This window comes from Hippopotamus amphibius, chromosome 10 (genome assembly GCF_030028045.1).
Source record: "Hippopotamus amphibius kiboko isolate mHipAmp2 chromosome 10, mHipAmp2.hap2, whole genome shotgun sequence".
Lineage (NCBI taxonomy): Eukaryota > Metazoa > Chordata > Mammalia > Artiodactyla > Hippopotamidae > Hippopotamus > Hippopotamus amphibius.
In genome coordinates, this window is record NC_080195.1 from 30,639,107 (window position 1) to 30,654,011 (window position 14,905).

At 35.0% G+C, this 14,905-nt stretch overlaps 1 protein-coding gene across 1 annotated transcript in view; it reads right to left on the reverse strand.

The window, feature by feature from the left end:
• The window catches only part of ADAM2 (ADAM metallopeptidase domain 2), an 84,109-nt gene continuing 69,204 nt past the window's right edge, over window positions 1–14,905 (reverse strand). Inside the window, exons 16-21 of the mRNA XM_057697534.1 lie at window positions 10,865–11,048; window positions 6,450–6,527; window positions 6,090–6,225; window positions 5,384–5,389; window positions 844–1,003; window positions 1–34 (exon numbers count right to left, since the gene is read on the reverse strand). Coding sequence (XP_057553517.1) covers window positions 1–34; window positions 844–1,003; window positions 5,384–5,389; window positions 6,090–6,225; window positions 6,450–6,527; window positions 10,865–11,048 — 598 coding nt within the window. The remainder of the gene's footprint in view (window positions 35–843; window positions 1,004–5,383; window positions 5,390–6,089; window positions 6,226–6,449; window positions 6,528–10,864; window positions 11,049–14,905) is intronic.

Consider the following 14,905-nt stretch of genomic DNA (forward strand, 5'->3'; position numbering starts at 1 on the left):
CTAGTCTTTGGGCTCACTCTCGCTCTCCAGTTGCCTATATATTTAAAAATAAAAATAATAATTAACATAAACTTTACAAACTATTTCTATGAAATGTATTCTGTTTTAATTAATAGTATCTTATCAACTTGAAATACTTTAATAATAATCTTTAAATATTTTAAAAAAATTCTTTTCATTTTAAGTAAAATGGAGGGCATAGATATAAAACTCAAAGGCAGAAATTATTTTATAGCAATTTCCATGAAAGGAAATAAACCAATTTTAAAATTTATTTCATTCTTGAAGCATATTTATATGGTTATTCAATTAAAAAATATTTTTTCTGTAGATTAGCCATGGCTATAATCTAGATTTTTTCAGTTTTACTATTATATATTAATTTTTAATCTTTTCCACCTCCGGCTGCCTCTCAATTTATTTAAGTGCCTTAAAGCCTAACTACTCTCCTAAATTTCCACACTATGTTTCAATAAAATAGTATATGCAAAATTCTTTGAAATATATAAATATTAAAAAGTAAAGTAATAATGTTTAATAAATATTTAATAATTAAGATCAAGCAGTAAAAGGATAAAGTAGGTAAACATTAACTAGAAATTATTTCTACTTAAATTTACCCTTAACAGAGTCCAAGTTGTTTTAAGATTAAAATTAGCGACGTTTAAAAAATTGTTTTATTATTAATTATGTTGATCACTAATATATTACATTTCTATATAAAGGTAAATATATAATCTGAATTATTTCTAGTTACATCACTGTAATGTTATTTATTGATACGTTACTACATAGGCCAACTAATTATAAAAATAATGAATCTTAAATATGAAATTAATATACTCATCGCTTGTGTAGTCCTCGGTTTTCCATTTTTTTCTTTGGAAGTAAACTTTTACCAGTGTAGCAATCAGAACACAGAGAATAATGAAAAAAGGAATGAATAAGAAAAATGGCCATCTTGTAGGTTTGGAATGGTAAGCATTCTCTATATAGCGCTTCTCTAGGAGAGAAAACACCAGTGATGTGAAAGCCACCGCCGGGAATATAGCAAAACCTTTTTTGCATTTGAATATGGCTATCAGAGTAAGATTTTTTAACATTTAATAATTTTATAATTAACAGATATTTATATGAAACAGATAAGTTGACATCATACGTGCTCAAAGTTAGACTCTTCTCTTGCATAATAGTCCTATATTCCTTGCTTGTTTATTAAGAACCTTCTATTCCATGTAGTCTCTTTTCAGATCTATCTCATAATATAGATGAAAGGGTTACAGAGTGATCCCAGCAAGAGTTGAATTTTCCCTCAATACTCTCGGTTTTTTGTAAGAAATACTGCATATGTGATAACATTTCAATGAAGTCCAAATTCTTTGCTTTTATTGCATTGGTATGTATTTTCATGTTTTATCTAAGAAATCATTGCTTATCTCAAAGTCATGTAGACATTTCCCATGTTTCTTTCAAGAATAGTTTTACCTTCTACATTTAGATGTATCTTTCTATCCCATATGAATTGTGAAGTCAGTTGTAATTTTGAGATTCATTTGGTCTTATGTGGATATCCAGTTGTTAGAAGACAATGTTTTGAACTAACTTGCCTTCCCTTTTGAACTATCTTTGTACTTTAGTTGATCACTGTAACTATATTCTAAATCTATATTTAATATAAGGCAAATAGACTAAGCCGTCCTTCTTTGTTGTTCTGTTTCAGAGCTCTTTGGCTATTCTAAGCACTTTTGTGTGTATTTTAGAATCAAGTTGTTGATATCCAAAATGCTGCATGCTTTTCTGATTGGTTATTTTGATCTATAGATTTAATTTGGTGAGAATAGACCTCTTGGCAATAATAAACTTTCCAAACGGTGAACATGGCATATTTTTCCGTTTGCTTGGATGTTTAGCATCTGTCTGCATTTTTGTTTTAGAGTCAGTGTAAAACTCTTGCACATCTTTTGTTAAACTTATTCCTAGTATTTTATATTTTGATAGTATTGTAGATGGTACTGATTTTAAGCTGGTTTTCATTTACTGTCGCTAGTATATAGCAATACTACTGACTTTCAAACATTTTCTTTGACCTTTCAAAAGGGTTTTATTACTTCTAGAAGTATTTTTGTAGAGTCCTTAGGATTTTTGATGTAATTAATCCAATCGTCTGCAGTCTAATTTCATCCTTTCTAATCTTCATGGTCCTGACTTTTTGTTCTTTACTTATTGCACTGGCTAGGACTTAGGGTAAAATAGTGACATAGTGAGAGCAGTCTTCACTGCCTTGTTCTCAAATTTTGGAAAAAACAATGTATTTTATCATAAGCTATATTAGCTAAATTATTTTGGTGGATGATTTTTATTGTATTGATGAAGTTTACTTCCGTTGGTATTTTGTGGCCTTTTAAAAAATTCATAAATAGGTATTGAATTCTGTCAAATGACTTTATGCATCAAAAGCGAAAAGGATACACATTTAAAAAATTCTAAATTTGGTGAACTGCACTGATTGACTTCCAGTTTATGTTTATGAAATATATTGTTCTGTAATTTTCTCTTTGTTAACATGTCTGGGTTTGGCATTAGGGATATGTTTTCCTCACAGGTGATAGGAGTCACTTCCACCACTGTTTCTTCAAGGGCTATTTCTTCCTTGCAAAACCTTGCTGGAATTAACCTGTGAAACCATATACATCTGTATTTCTTGTTGCTGTTATTTTTGTTGGTGGTGATTTTTTTTAAAACTCTTTATTGGAATATATTTGCTTTACACTCTTGTACCAGTCTTTGAGGTACACCAAAGTGAATCAGCTGCATCTACACATATATCCCCATATCCCCTCCCTCTCGCGACTCCCCCCTACCCTCCCTGTCCTGGCCCTCCAAGGCATCTCCCATCATCAAGTTGATCTCCTTTTGTTATACAGCAACTTCCCACTAGCCATCTATTTTACAGCTGGTAGTGTAAATATGTCTATGCTACTCTCTCACCTTGTCCCAGCTTCCCCTTCGCCCCTCACCCCAGCCCCGTGTCCTCAAGTCCATTCTCTACTTCTGTATCTCCACTCTTGCCTGTCACTGGGTTCATCAGTACCATTTCTTCAGATTCCATATATATATGTGTTAGCATACAGTATTTGTTTTTCTCTTTCTGGCTTACCTCACTCTCTATGACAGACTCTAGGTCTATCCACCTCATGACATATAGTTCAATTTCATTCCTTTTTATGGCTGAGTAATATTCCATTGTATATATGTGCCACATCTTCTTTATCCATTCATCTGTTGATGGGCATTTAGGTTGTATGCATGTCCTGGCTATTGTAAATAGTGCTGCAGTGAACATTATGCTACATATTTCTTTTTGGATCATGGTTTTCTCTGGGTACATGCCCAGTAGTGGGATTACTGGGTCATATGGTAGTTCTATTTTTATTTTTTTAAGGAACCTCCAAATTGTTTTCCATAGTGGCTGTACCAACTTACATTCCCACCAACAGTGCAGGAGAGTTCCCTTTTTTCCACACCCTCTCCAACATTTATTGTCTCTAGATTTTTTGATGATAGCTATTCTGACCAGTGTGAGGTGATACCGCATTGTGGCTTTGACTTGCATTTCTCTAATGATTAGTGATGTTGAGCATCTTTTCATGTGTTTGTTGGCCTTCTGTATGTCTTCTTTGGAGAAATGTCTATTTAGGTCTCCTGCCCATTTGTGGATTGGGTTATTTGCTTTTTTTGGTATTAAGCTGCATGAGCTGCTTGTGTATTTTGGAGATTAATCCTTTGTCCATTGCTTTGTTGGCAAGTATTTTCTCCCATTCTGAGGGTTGTCTTTTAGTCTTGTTTATGGTTTCTTTCGCTGTGCAAAAGCTTTTGTTTCATGAGGTCCCATTTGTTTATTCTTGATTTTATTTCCATGATTCTAGGAGGTGGGTCAAAAAGGGTCTTGCTTTGATGTATGTCATAGAGTGTTCTGCCTATGTTTTCCTCTGGGAGTTTTATAGTGTCTGGCCTTATATTTAGGTCTTTAATCCATTTGGAGTTTATTTTTGTGTATGGTGTTAGGAAGTGTTCTAATTTCATTCTTTTACATGTTGTTGTCCAATTTTCCCAGCACCACTTACTGAAGAGACTGTCTTTTCTCCATTGTATTTTCTTACCTCCTTTGTCAAAGATAAACTGCCCATATGTGCTTGGGTTTATCTCTGAGTTCTCTATTCTGTTCCATTGATCTTCCTTTCTATTTTTGTGCCAGTACCATACTGTCTTGATCACTGTGGCCTTATAGTATAGTTTGAAGTCAGGAAGCCTAATTCCACCAACTCCGTCTTTCCTTCTCAAGATTGCTTTGGCTATTCAGGGTCTTTTGCATTTCCATACAAATCGTAAGATTTCTTGCTCTAGTTCTGTGAAAAATGCCATTGGTAATTTGATAGGGATTGCGTTGAATCTATAAATTGCTTTGGGTAAGATAGTCATTTTCACAATATTGATTCTTCCAATCCAAGAACATGGTATGTCCCTCCATCTGTTTGTATAGTCTTTGATTTCTTTCATTAGTGTCTGTCGATGGTGATTTTTAAAAATCACAAACGCACAAATCATGACGTTGTGGCTTCTGATTTCTTGGCTATACCCTATGATTTATAATTCCTTTTCCATAAGGAATAGCCCTTACATCTTTCACATTTCAGTAGCTGTATTAGTTTACTTGTTACCAATAATTAATTAGGACTCAAAGAATGTATGTATCATCTTATTCATTTTCAGTTCGAGCTGATGTAATTCCTTAAAAATGTATGGATTTCTTGCATAGTAAATAAAAAATACATTGTGTTAAATGAAACCATGCCCACAAATCTTTTTGTTGTAAATCTGTCTATATGGGACTCTGGTGAGGCTGCTATAAAATAACCTATTTAAGATTCATAGCAGCCTTATTGTTTGAGAGCCTTTAAGAGACAGTCCAATACAATACTTAGAGGGCTTTTCGTATATTGATAGATGAATGTGTTTAAGAGGCATCACTTAAAGTTTTTCTGAGGTCTTAACATCAGGGTTTTCATATGCCTGACAGTTTTTATCTGAGATCACAATCTATGGCTCAATATCTCAAATTTAGCTATTAACCATTTATATTTTAAGAATGTTTTGCTGGAAGAGTTCAGGAATAAAAAGTAGTTTAATTTTCAAATGAAAAAATTCTAGCTCTTTTTCTTGAATTTATACTGATTAAAAATTATCAGTCACTCTGGTAGTATTTTCAATTTTTCTTCAGCTTCATTTCTTTAGATATAAAGAAATGTAAAAACCTGGATTATCAGAAATATAATCGTTTTGTAATAACTTTAAGTATGATCTATAAAAATACTATATTGTACACCTGGAACTAATATAATATTGTAAATTATACTTCAATAAAAAACAATAATAAAAAAATTCTAGCTCTTTTATAATTATAAATAGACATTTACTTGAAAATTGAACTATTCCTTCTTTCATAATTACTGTTGTCTTGCATTTTATCACAGGTAACTTAAGTCACCCAACCTGGAAATCATTACAATCTACCTAGAAATCTTTAGACCCTGGTATATAGCTCTGACCATAGTTACATGACATGCAAGATGGCTTAGATCCTGGTCCTAGTAATACCATCTCCATCTATTGTCCCTTCAGCCCGAAGAAGTGGTAGTGGATTCCCGTATTAGCAAATTCCCAGATTAGCAAATCTCTGGGTTTCCTCGCTGTTTTCTGATTGGCTTTCATCTCTGCCATTATGTGTTACCCCATGCCTTGTACTGAATTCCTTCTGTATGAAAGACTAAAGCGATTTCTATTTTCCTGCCTGCGCCCTTACTGACATGTCTTATTTGTAACATATATTTCATATGTTATCACATGTTAGTCTCTGGAAGTAAAACATAAATTAAATAACCATATACAGTTTATTATTTGATGTCCAAACATAATCTAAACATAAATTAGTAGACAAAATATTTATTTTATTAAATTTAATACATTAAAATGTTATTTTAATTATGATTTCAATTGGAATCAATAGCAATCAAGTATCAATCCATACTTACCGTATCCAACGCCTTGTACTGTGGGTGGAAAGTTGCCACTGTCAATACTCCCACCTTCCCACGACTCTTGTGAATGTTGGCAACGTGGAGGTAAATATGTAGGGTTACAGTGGCAGTTCTTTTTATTATTACACAGCTGAAACAGGGAAAATATCACCTTATAAAATAAGTAGCTAAAATGATTTGTGTTCACTTAAAATTTTGAAGTAATATCTAGGTCAGAGAAGGCAGATTTTCTTACATGGTTGATGAATGTTTGTGTGTGTGTCTGTATGTGTCTGTGTGTGTGTAGCTGTGTGTTTGCTTTCCAAAGATCACTCTCAGTGATTTCTATTCTTGTCTCATAGGACTGGTACTTACACCATGACTGTGGCATTTTTCTTCAGTACAGTCATATTTCAAGTATGCAGAATCTACACATTCCTTATTCTTGCAAACCTAAAAAGGAAATATCCCAAAGTAAGTTAACTGAACCACCATCTGTATTTGGCATCTAATTAAAAGGATTCCATGTTATACTGACAGAAGCATTATTCATTTAATAATAAATATTAATATACTAAAAATAAGTGATGCATTCATAGTGCTACTATGTTTTCAGCACTAGATGACATTGATTATCTGAAAGTAAACAAAACAATAAAAGCATCTTCCCTGCTTATACTGGGATAGGAAGTACAGACATGAAATAAATCAAAGTAAAGGTAAATATGTAATAAATACTACAATAATATAGTTTTATGAAATAATAAAAAACACAGAATATATCGAATATATGAGGACAGTGAGACTTTTTTATTGCTCCCTGATGTTGAACAGGACTTAATCAGGCATAGAAATGAAAGACAAAGTACTCATAGAAAAAGAATAAATATTCAAAATAACCCTATATCATATCTATCATGAAACTTTGAAGAAATATGAAGGGCAGTGCAGCTGTTACATAAAGAACAGTCATTTAAACATTAATTAATTAAATATTTGAGTCTTACAATGGCCCTGGCCCTGAGAACACAGCAGTGAACAACAGTAACATCAAATCTCATGTTGCAGTAAAAGACATAGAAACACACACACACACACAAATCTATGTGATGTGACAGAGGTTATTATGGAGGGTTTGTCTGTGTCCTATAGTCTTAATCAGGAAGTTGGTCTATAACCTAGAAGCAATTGGTCATATTTAGAGATTTAATTGGAAGATGGAAAGCTGATAAAAGGAGGTTTTGAAAAAGAGAATGTAAAAGGCAAGAGAAGACACAGAGAGACAAACTAGAATAACATTACAGTATTCCAGAAAAATGACAACCCTGGAGTGAAATTGAGGGGTAGTGTGATGATGAAAAACAGTGGTTGTGTTTGAGGGAGAGTTAAATAGTTTAATCTGCCTAAATGTAGTGATAGATTTATATAAAGGATGAAAAGAGAGATAGGGATGAACCAAGGTTTCTGCTATGTCTAACTTTCATGGTTGTGGTATAATTAATGAGATAAGAAAGTTAAGCATAAAGCTCAAAAGTTTAGAAATATTATTTTTGAGACTTCTTTTCACTTGTAATATCAAATAATACTATGCACTTGAGATAAAATAAAAATTATTTTTAGGCACAGAAAGTGTGAGACAGTATAATTCCATGAAAGTAACCAAAACCTGAAGTCAGCATTCCTCCTGTGGTCATCAGTGGCTAAGGATGCAGGATTTAAACGATTATATGCACCATACACCAGAGACAGATATAAAGCAGGTTTTACCAAATCCTGAAATAATACTCTGGAGGGTAACATCAGCAAAATGGTGCACTAGGAAGCCCCAAGTCTTGTTCTCCCTTAGAGATATTAGAAGAAGATGATGAAGGGGGGGAGGAGGAGGGGGATGAGAGGGAAGAGGGGAGGAAGAGGAGGGTAGGAGGGGGGAGAGGGGAGAAAGAGGAGGAGGGGGAGGAGGAGGAGGAAGGGGGTGGAGGAGGAGGAAGGGGGAGTGGAGGAGGAGGAAGGGGGTGGAGGAGGAAGAGGAGAGAGGAGGAGAAGAGGGGGAGGGGAGGGGGAGAAGGGGAGGAGGAGGAGGAATGGGGAGGAGGGGGAATGGGGAGGAGGAGGAAGAGGAAGAGGGGAGAAAGAGGAGGAGGGGGAGGAGGAGGGGGGAAGAAAGGGAGGAGGAACGGGGAGGAAGAGGGGAGAAAGAGGAGGAGGGAGGAGGAGGAGGGGTAGGCGGAAGAGGAGGAGGAGGAAGGGGAAGAAGAGCTGGGAAAGGCAGGGGGGGAGGAGGGGGAGGGGGAGGAGAACTGGCTAAAGAGACCTATAGGCGCTCTGGAAGCAAAGGTCTACATAAACTAAGCAAATGCCTAAACAAACAAAACAAAAAGCCACAATCAAAATGTTAGAATCTTTCGTAGTGTTTTGCTCCCCCTCGCCCTACTACTTTTTGGGCTCAGCACAGTCTAGGTTTGGAGGAGGCTGCAGCGGAATTAGCAGTTCCCTCCCTTGAACTGAGAGTAGAGGACACCTTATTTTCAATATTCTAATCTTTCTGGGAACTGCTTGAAGACTGGTCTCTGTTTCCTCTAACTCAGGTCTCAGATGGACACTGCTCTGGGAAACTGCAGGGAAACTAAGACTGGCAGACATTTGGGGCAGAGAGAATGGCTGGAAACATGTAATAGACTGTCTAAATCTCCAAGGCAACCCTGGTATGAGACTATTGGAAAAATAAGACATTTAAAAACATCCATGTATGTGGAGAAAGAAAGAGTCACAAAAAGACCCAGAAAAGATGCATATTCACAAAGACCTCAGAGACCACAATCTTTCTCCTCAGGCTACCCCCGAGGCTCAGAGCACACCCAAGACATTATTAGAAAAGGGCTACACTAGCACAAAGCCAGGCTGCAAATGCTGGGGGAAATGGCTGTTTTTTCAAAAGTCCAATTTTTAACAAAAAATCACATGCAATAAAAATAAACAAGAGAGGAGGAAAGAAGATACAGTGGAGATAACAGAGTCTCACCATCAAGTGGTGCTGGGAAAACTGGACAGCAACACGTAAAACAATGAGATTAGAACATTCCTGCAGAGCACTTACAAAAATAAACTCAAAATGGTTGAAAGATCTAAATGTAAGGCCTGTAACCCTAAAACTCTTAGAAGAGAACATAGACAGAATACACTTTGACATAAATTTTAGCAATATTTTCTTCAATCAGTCTCCTAAGATGAAAGAAATAAAAGCAAAAATAAACAATTGGGACCTAATTAAACCTAAAAGGTTTTGCACAGCAAAGGAAACTATCAACAAAACAAAAAGAAACCTATGGAATGGGAGAAAATATTTGCTAATGATGCGATCATATCCAAAATATACAAACAGCTCATTCAACTCCATATCAAAACAAAAACAACAAAGGTTAAACAATGGGCAGAAGACTGAACAGACATATTTCCAAAGAGGATATAAAGGTGGCTCACAGGTCCATGAAAAGATGCTCAACATCGCTAATTATTAGAGAGATACAAATCAAAACCACAATGCAGCATCACCTCACACCTGTTTGGCTCTTATCAAAAAGTCTACAAATAACAAATGCTGGGGAGGATGTGGAGAAAAGGGAACATGTGTACACTTTTGCTGACAAGGTAAATTAGTACAGCCACTATGGGAAACTCTATGGAAGTTCCTTAAAAAAGTAAAAATAAAACTACCATAGAACCCAGCACTGTATACCACTCCTGGGTATAGAACTGACAAAAAGAAAGACACTAATTCAAAAAGACACATGTTCTCCAATGTTGATGGCAACACGGCTTATAATAGCCAAGATGCAGAAACAACTCAAGTGCCCATCAACAGACTACTGAACTATAAAATGTGATTTTAAATATTTATTTATTTAATGGAATATTACTCAGCCATGAAAAAGAACGAATAACTGCCATTTGCAGTAATGTGGATGGGCTTAAGGAATATTACGCTTACTGAAATACGTCAGACAGAGAAAGTCAAATACTCTATGATACAACTTATATGTGGAAACTTAAAAAGAATACAAGTGATTGTATATGCAAAACCAAAAGAGATATAGAAAACAAACCTGTGGTTGCCAAAGGGGAGATCAAAGTGGGGAGGGACAAATTAGAGGTAAGGGATTAACAGATACAAAGTGCTACATATGAAATAGACAAGCAACAGAGATACACTGTATGGCACAGGGAATTGTACCCATTATCTTGTAATAACCTACAATGGAATGTAATCTGCAAAATATTGAATCGCTATGCTGTACACCTGAAACTAACACAATATTGTAAATCAATTATGGAAGGTTCCTGAAAATGGAGAGCAGTTATATCTCAGATTTTTGTGCCTTTGATTGATTTTTCCTTTACTCTGTGACTCCTTTACTATTTTCATCACTAAAATGGGCATATGTTACTTTCACTGGTATTTTTAAGTAATCACATCAAAATAGAATTCATGACCTTAAAAATACTCCCTGTGTAACATGAGGTAATTCAGAAAGCAGTTAACGAACAGGATGATCCTCAACTTGGCTCATAGATATGATTTCCATGAAAAAAGTACTAAATAGCCAATGAAATTACAATGGTAATATCTATGCATGAGGACAGGTTATATTTTTCTTTTAAAAATTTTCTCACTTTCAAACTTTCTGCCTTCTCATGTTTTGAAATTAAGTGGGCACTTAAATTACGAGAAACGTACCAAATATGCATTTAAAATTTGAAATTCGAAAATGACTTGGCAGTAAAAGACTACATACCTTGTTTATACCACAGACAGTTCCATCTCTTACCCACATCTTTTCGCTTTCTTTGTGATCATAGGGATAATCCAGTGTGACACAGACTTGCCCATTTATGTTGCTATACAAAACAGTGGCGTTTGGAATTCTAAGTATATTTCCTGTATTATGGGAACACATTAATTTTCCACACTGCACATCCCTATAGTTTACCAAGAAATAAAAATCATTAGTTTTCAATACAGAGAAATATTAGAATATAATTTCTAAAGCAAAAAAGATTTAAATAAAGCAATAAGGCCTACTAAAAGATGTATGCGATTGTGAAATACCCAAAAATATGAGGGCTTTTCCTGGATTCTTAATAATAACAACATCTTAGTAATTATAAACTACTTCCTATTTAGCCTTCTCACTTTTTTGGTGACAATTCTTTTATTCTTTTTTTGATTCTTAAACATGATTCCACGCTTATTCTGTTGTAAAAAATTAGCAAAATTTAAACAATTACCAGTCTGATTGGATTTCCTTTTCTGTTTTCCAAACATAATACATACTCTCTACATCATGTGTCTCAAACTGACAAGACCCTGAGGCATATCCTCAAGAATCAGTACGTACAATAAATACTAATGCTGAACCACTAAGATCCATCACAATGATAGTACCTAAACCACACATAAAATCATGAAAGTAACCAGGAAATAAAAAAGCATTAACAGCAAAAGAACAATAATACAAGATTGACTTTCTAAGAGAAATGATGGTGATTAGAAGAGTATTGAATGACAGATTCAAAGGTGAGATAGAGATCTAGCGTCTTCCCATAATGTGGAGAAAATATCTTTCAAAAAGGAAATATGGCATTTTCAGATAATAATTAATAGAATTTATCAGCAGCAGTCCTGCACTAAAGAAAATGTAAACTGAGTTCTTTACATTGAAGGGGATTTATCTTAGTTGTAACTTGTAGAAGCACAAAACACATATAGCCTTGTCAGACTGAGGAAGTTTCTTTCTATTCCTAGTTAGATGGGAGTGTTTATCATGAGTCAGTTCCAGGATTTGTGACAAATCAGGCACAAGCTAAATTGTGTAGTTAAATCTAAATGAGGGGGCTATGAGAGAGAGAGAAGAGAGAGGTAAATTATTTCCTCCCAAATAAGCATAACACTGTGCAAATTTGTCACCACAAACATTTCAAGGCTATGAAAATTGATCAAAAGCGAACAACAAATTGAGAAGCGTTTATGTAAAGTTGCCACAAAATCAGTAACGACAGTGAGAGGCTGTGGTCTTCTTGCCTGGGTCTTCTTCCATGCCCTCTCTCAGCTGTCATTTTACCAGGGCAAGGCTGGCCATGAAAACCAATGAATTCAATGTCAGAGGGATCATCCTTGATTTGGTGCAGAGGGTAAAAAATCTCACCGAGCAGCATTTTGAGTAAAAGTAGCAAATTTAGTAGGGAATGAATGTAAAACCAGCAGCACTGTTAGCCCAAGGTTGAGGTCACAGTCGAGGTTAGTGATGGAGTCGCCAGAAATTAAAGACATGATCCTGGAAATGATAGTTCCATAAAGGCTGGCAGTAAGCTCTCCTAGTATCTCCTTGACTGGGAAGCCCCACGTATGTGCCAGAGAGACTTGATAAGGATTGATGGAAACTAACACCTGAGAAAACTTTAAAACTGCCTCAATCTAAATGTGCTCCCCAACTCACAGAAGAACCATTACAAAGAGAAACCCAAGGAAGATAGCTTCAGTGGTGAATCCTATGAAATTTGTAAGGAAAAAATTGCACTCTTTTTACCCAAACTTTTACAGAAAATAAGAAGGATGAAACACTTTCCAAGTCATTCCATGAGGCAAGTATTGATGTTACCCAACATTTTCAAGGCCAAATGAAGACATCACAATATAATGAACACAGACACAAATATGCTTAACAAAGTATTAGCAAACCAGATCTAGAATTATATAGAAGTGATTACACACTGTGACTAAATGTAATCTACTCCGTAATGTAGGACTGAGTTAATATCTCAAATGCAACTCATAAAATAAAGGGTGAAAACACATAAGCATCTCAATGGACACAGAAAAAGCATTTCATAAAATCTAGCACTGGGCTGTGATGAACTCTCTTATCCAGCTAGGAATGGACATAAACTTCCTCAAATTGATAAAGCTGCATATGTAACCTACTAGTAATATTGTGGATAAAGTAGAAAGATTGAATGCCATCACTCTACAATCACGAACAAAACAAACATTTCTGCTTTTATCACATTTATGCAATGAGGCAAAGATTTCTTACGTATTATGCCAAAAGCATGATCTGTAAAAATTATGAATGGATAAATAGGACTTTATCAAAATTAAAATTTCTTGATCTTCAAAAAGTTGTCATTAAGAAAAGAAAGACAAAGATAGACCTAAGCAAAATATTAACTCATATATCTGATAAAGATTCTATTCTGATATGTAAAGAATTTTCACAATTCAACAAAACCCAATTTAAAAATGGGCTACAGATCTACCAAGACTTTTACCAAAGAAGATATACAAATGCCTAGTCATCACATGAAGGAGAGGTAATTTCATAAATCAGTAGGTAAATGCAAATTAGAGCCAGAGTAAGATACCTCTTTAGAATGACACACAAATAAACAAGGAAACAGAAAATCACAACAACACCAAATGTTGGTGAGGATGTAGAGAAGCTAAAACTCTGATACATTTTTGATGGAAATGTAAAGCGGTACAGTAACTCTGGAAAATACTTGGGCAGCTTCTTAAAATGTTGAACGTATACTTGCCATACGACCCAGCAATTCCACTTCTAAGTGTGAATCCAAGTGAAATTTTAAAATATGTACATAAAGACTTGCACCACTTGTTACATCCAAGAGAAACGAATACATGTCTTTAGAAAGCAAACAACAAAATACAGCACAGGAATGTTCACAGCCGCATCGGTCTTGAGTTTTTTTAATTGAAGTAGAGTTGATTTACAATGTTTTGTTAATCACGGCTGAATAGCAAAGTGTTTCAGTTATACGTATATAGATATTTTCTGTTTTTAATATTCTTTTCCATTATGGTTTATCATAGGATATTGAATATAGTTCCCTGTGCTATACAGTAGGACCTTGTTTATCCATTCTCTATATAATAGCTTACATCCGCAGCACCATTGTTCTTAATAGCCTTATGCTAGAAACATTCTAAATACCCATAACTGGTACAAAATGTTTAAATGTTGTATATTCACACCATATAATATGACCCAGTACTAAGAAGCTAAAAATGACTGATACAGGCTGCAAAATGGATGAACCTCAAAAGCATAAGTAGAAGAAACCAGACAAAAGACTATATGTTGTGTGATTGCTCTTATACAAAAATTCCAGAAACACAAATCTATGGAAAGAGAAAGTAGGTCACTGCTTGCATGGGACTGGGATTGGGAGTAAGGATTGATTCCAAATGGGCACAGAGGAAAATTTAAAGTGATTCTAGATTCTATTGATTTTTGCATTTCTGTAAATTTATCACAAAGTAAACAAATTATCCCATTAAAATAGATTACTTTTAAATTAAGTGTTTTACACATTACTAAAGCTGTTAAAAATGATTTATGAGTCCCTACATAAAGTTTAGAGGTCATTTTTCCTGTCATTACAAGAAAATGCTGAGTAAACTGAAATCAGCGACTTTTCTTGGACCGATCAGAGAACTGAGGTTGCAGAGAAACTCAACTACATGGGTCTGGAAAGCTAAATGCATGCAGAAACAGCAAGTATAGCACTTGCAATTTGCTTACCTGGAACAGAAGCCACTGAATGACATAAGCCACTAATAATATTTAAATACTAATGTTGACAAATTGCTGGAGACTGAGTGTGGACTAACATGAGGATGAGAAGCTCCTGGGGCGTATAGTCATATTTTCACCTGCCTTTTCTCCGGCGACCCTATCAGGTTCTCTTGGGGAGGATCTGAGAAAGCTTTCCATGTACACTTGCAAGGGAAGGGGAAGAGGAACCATTATGAAATT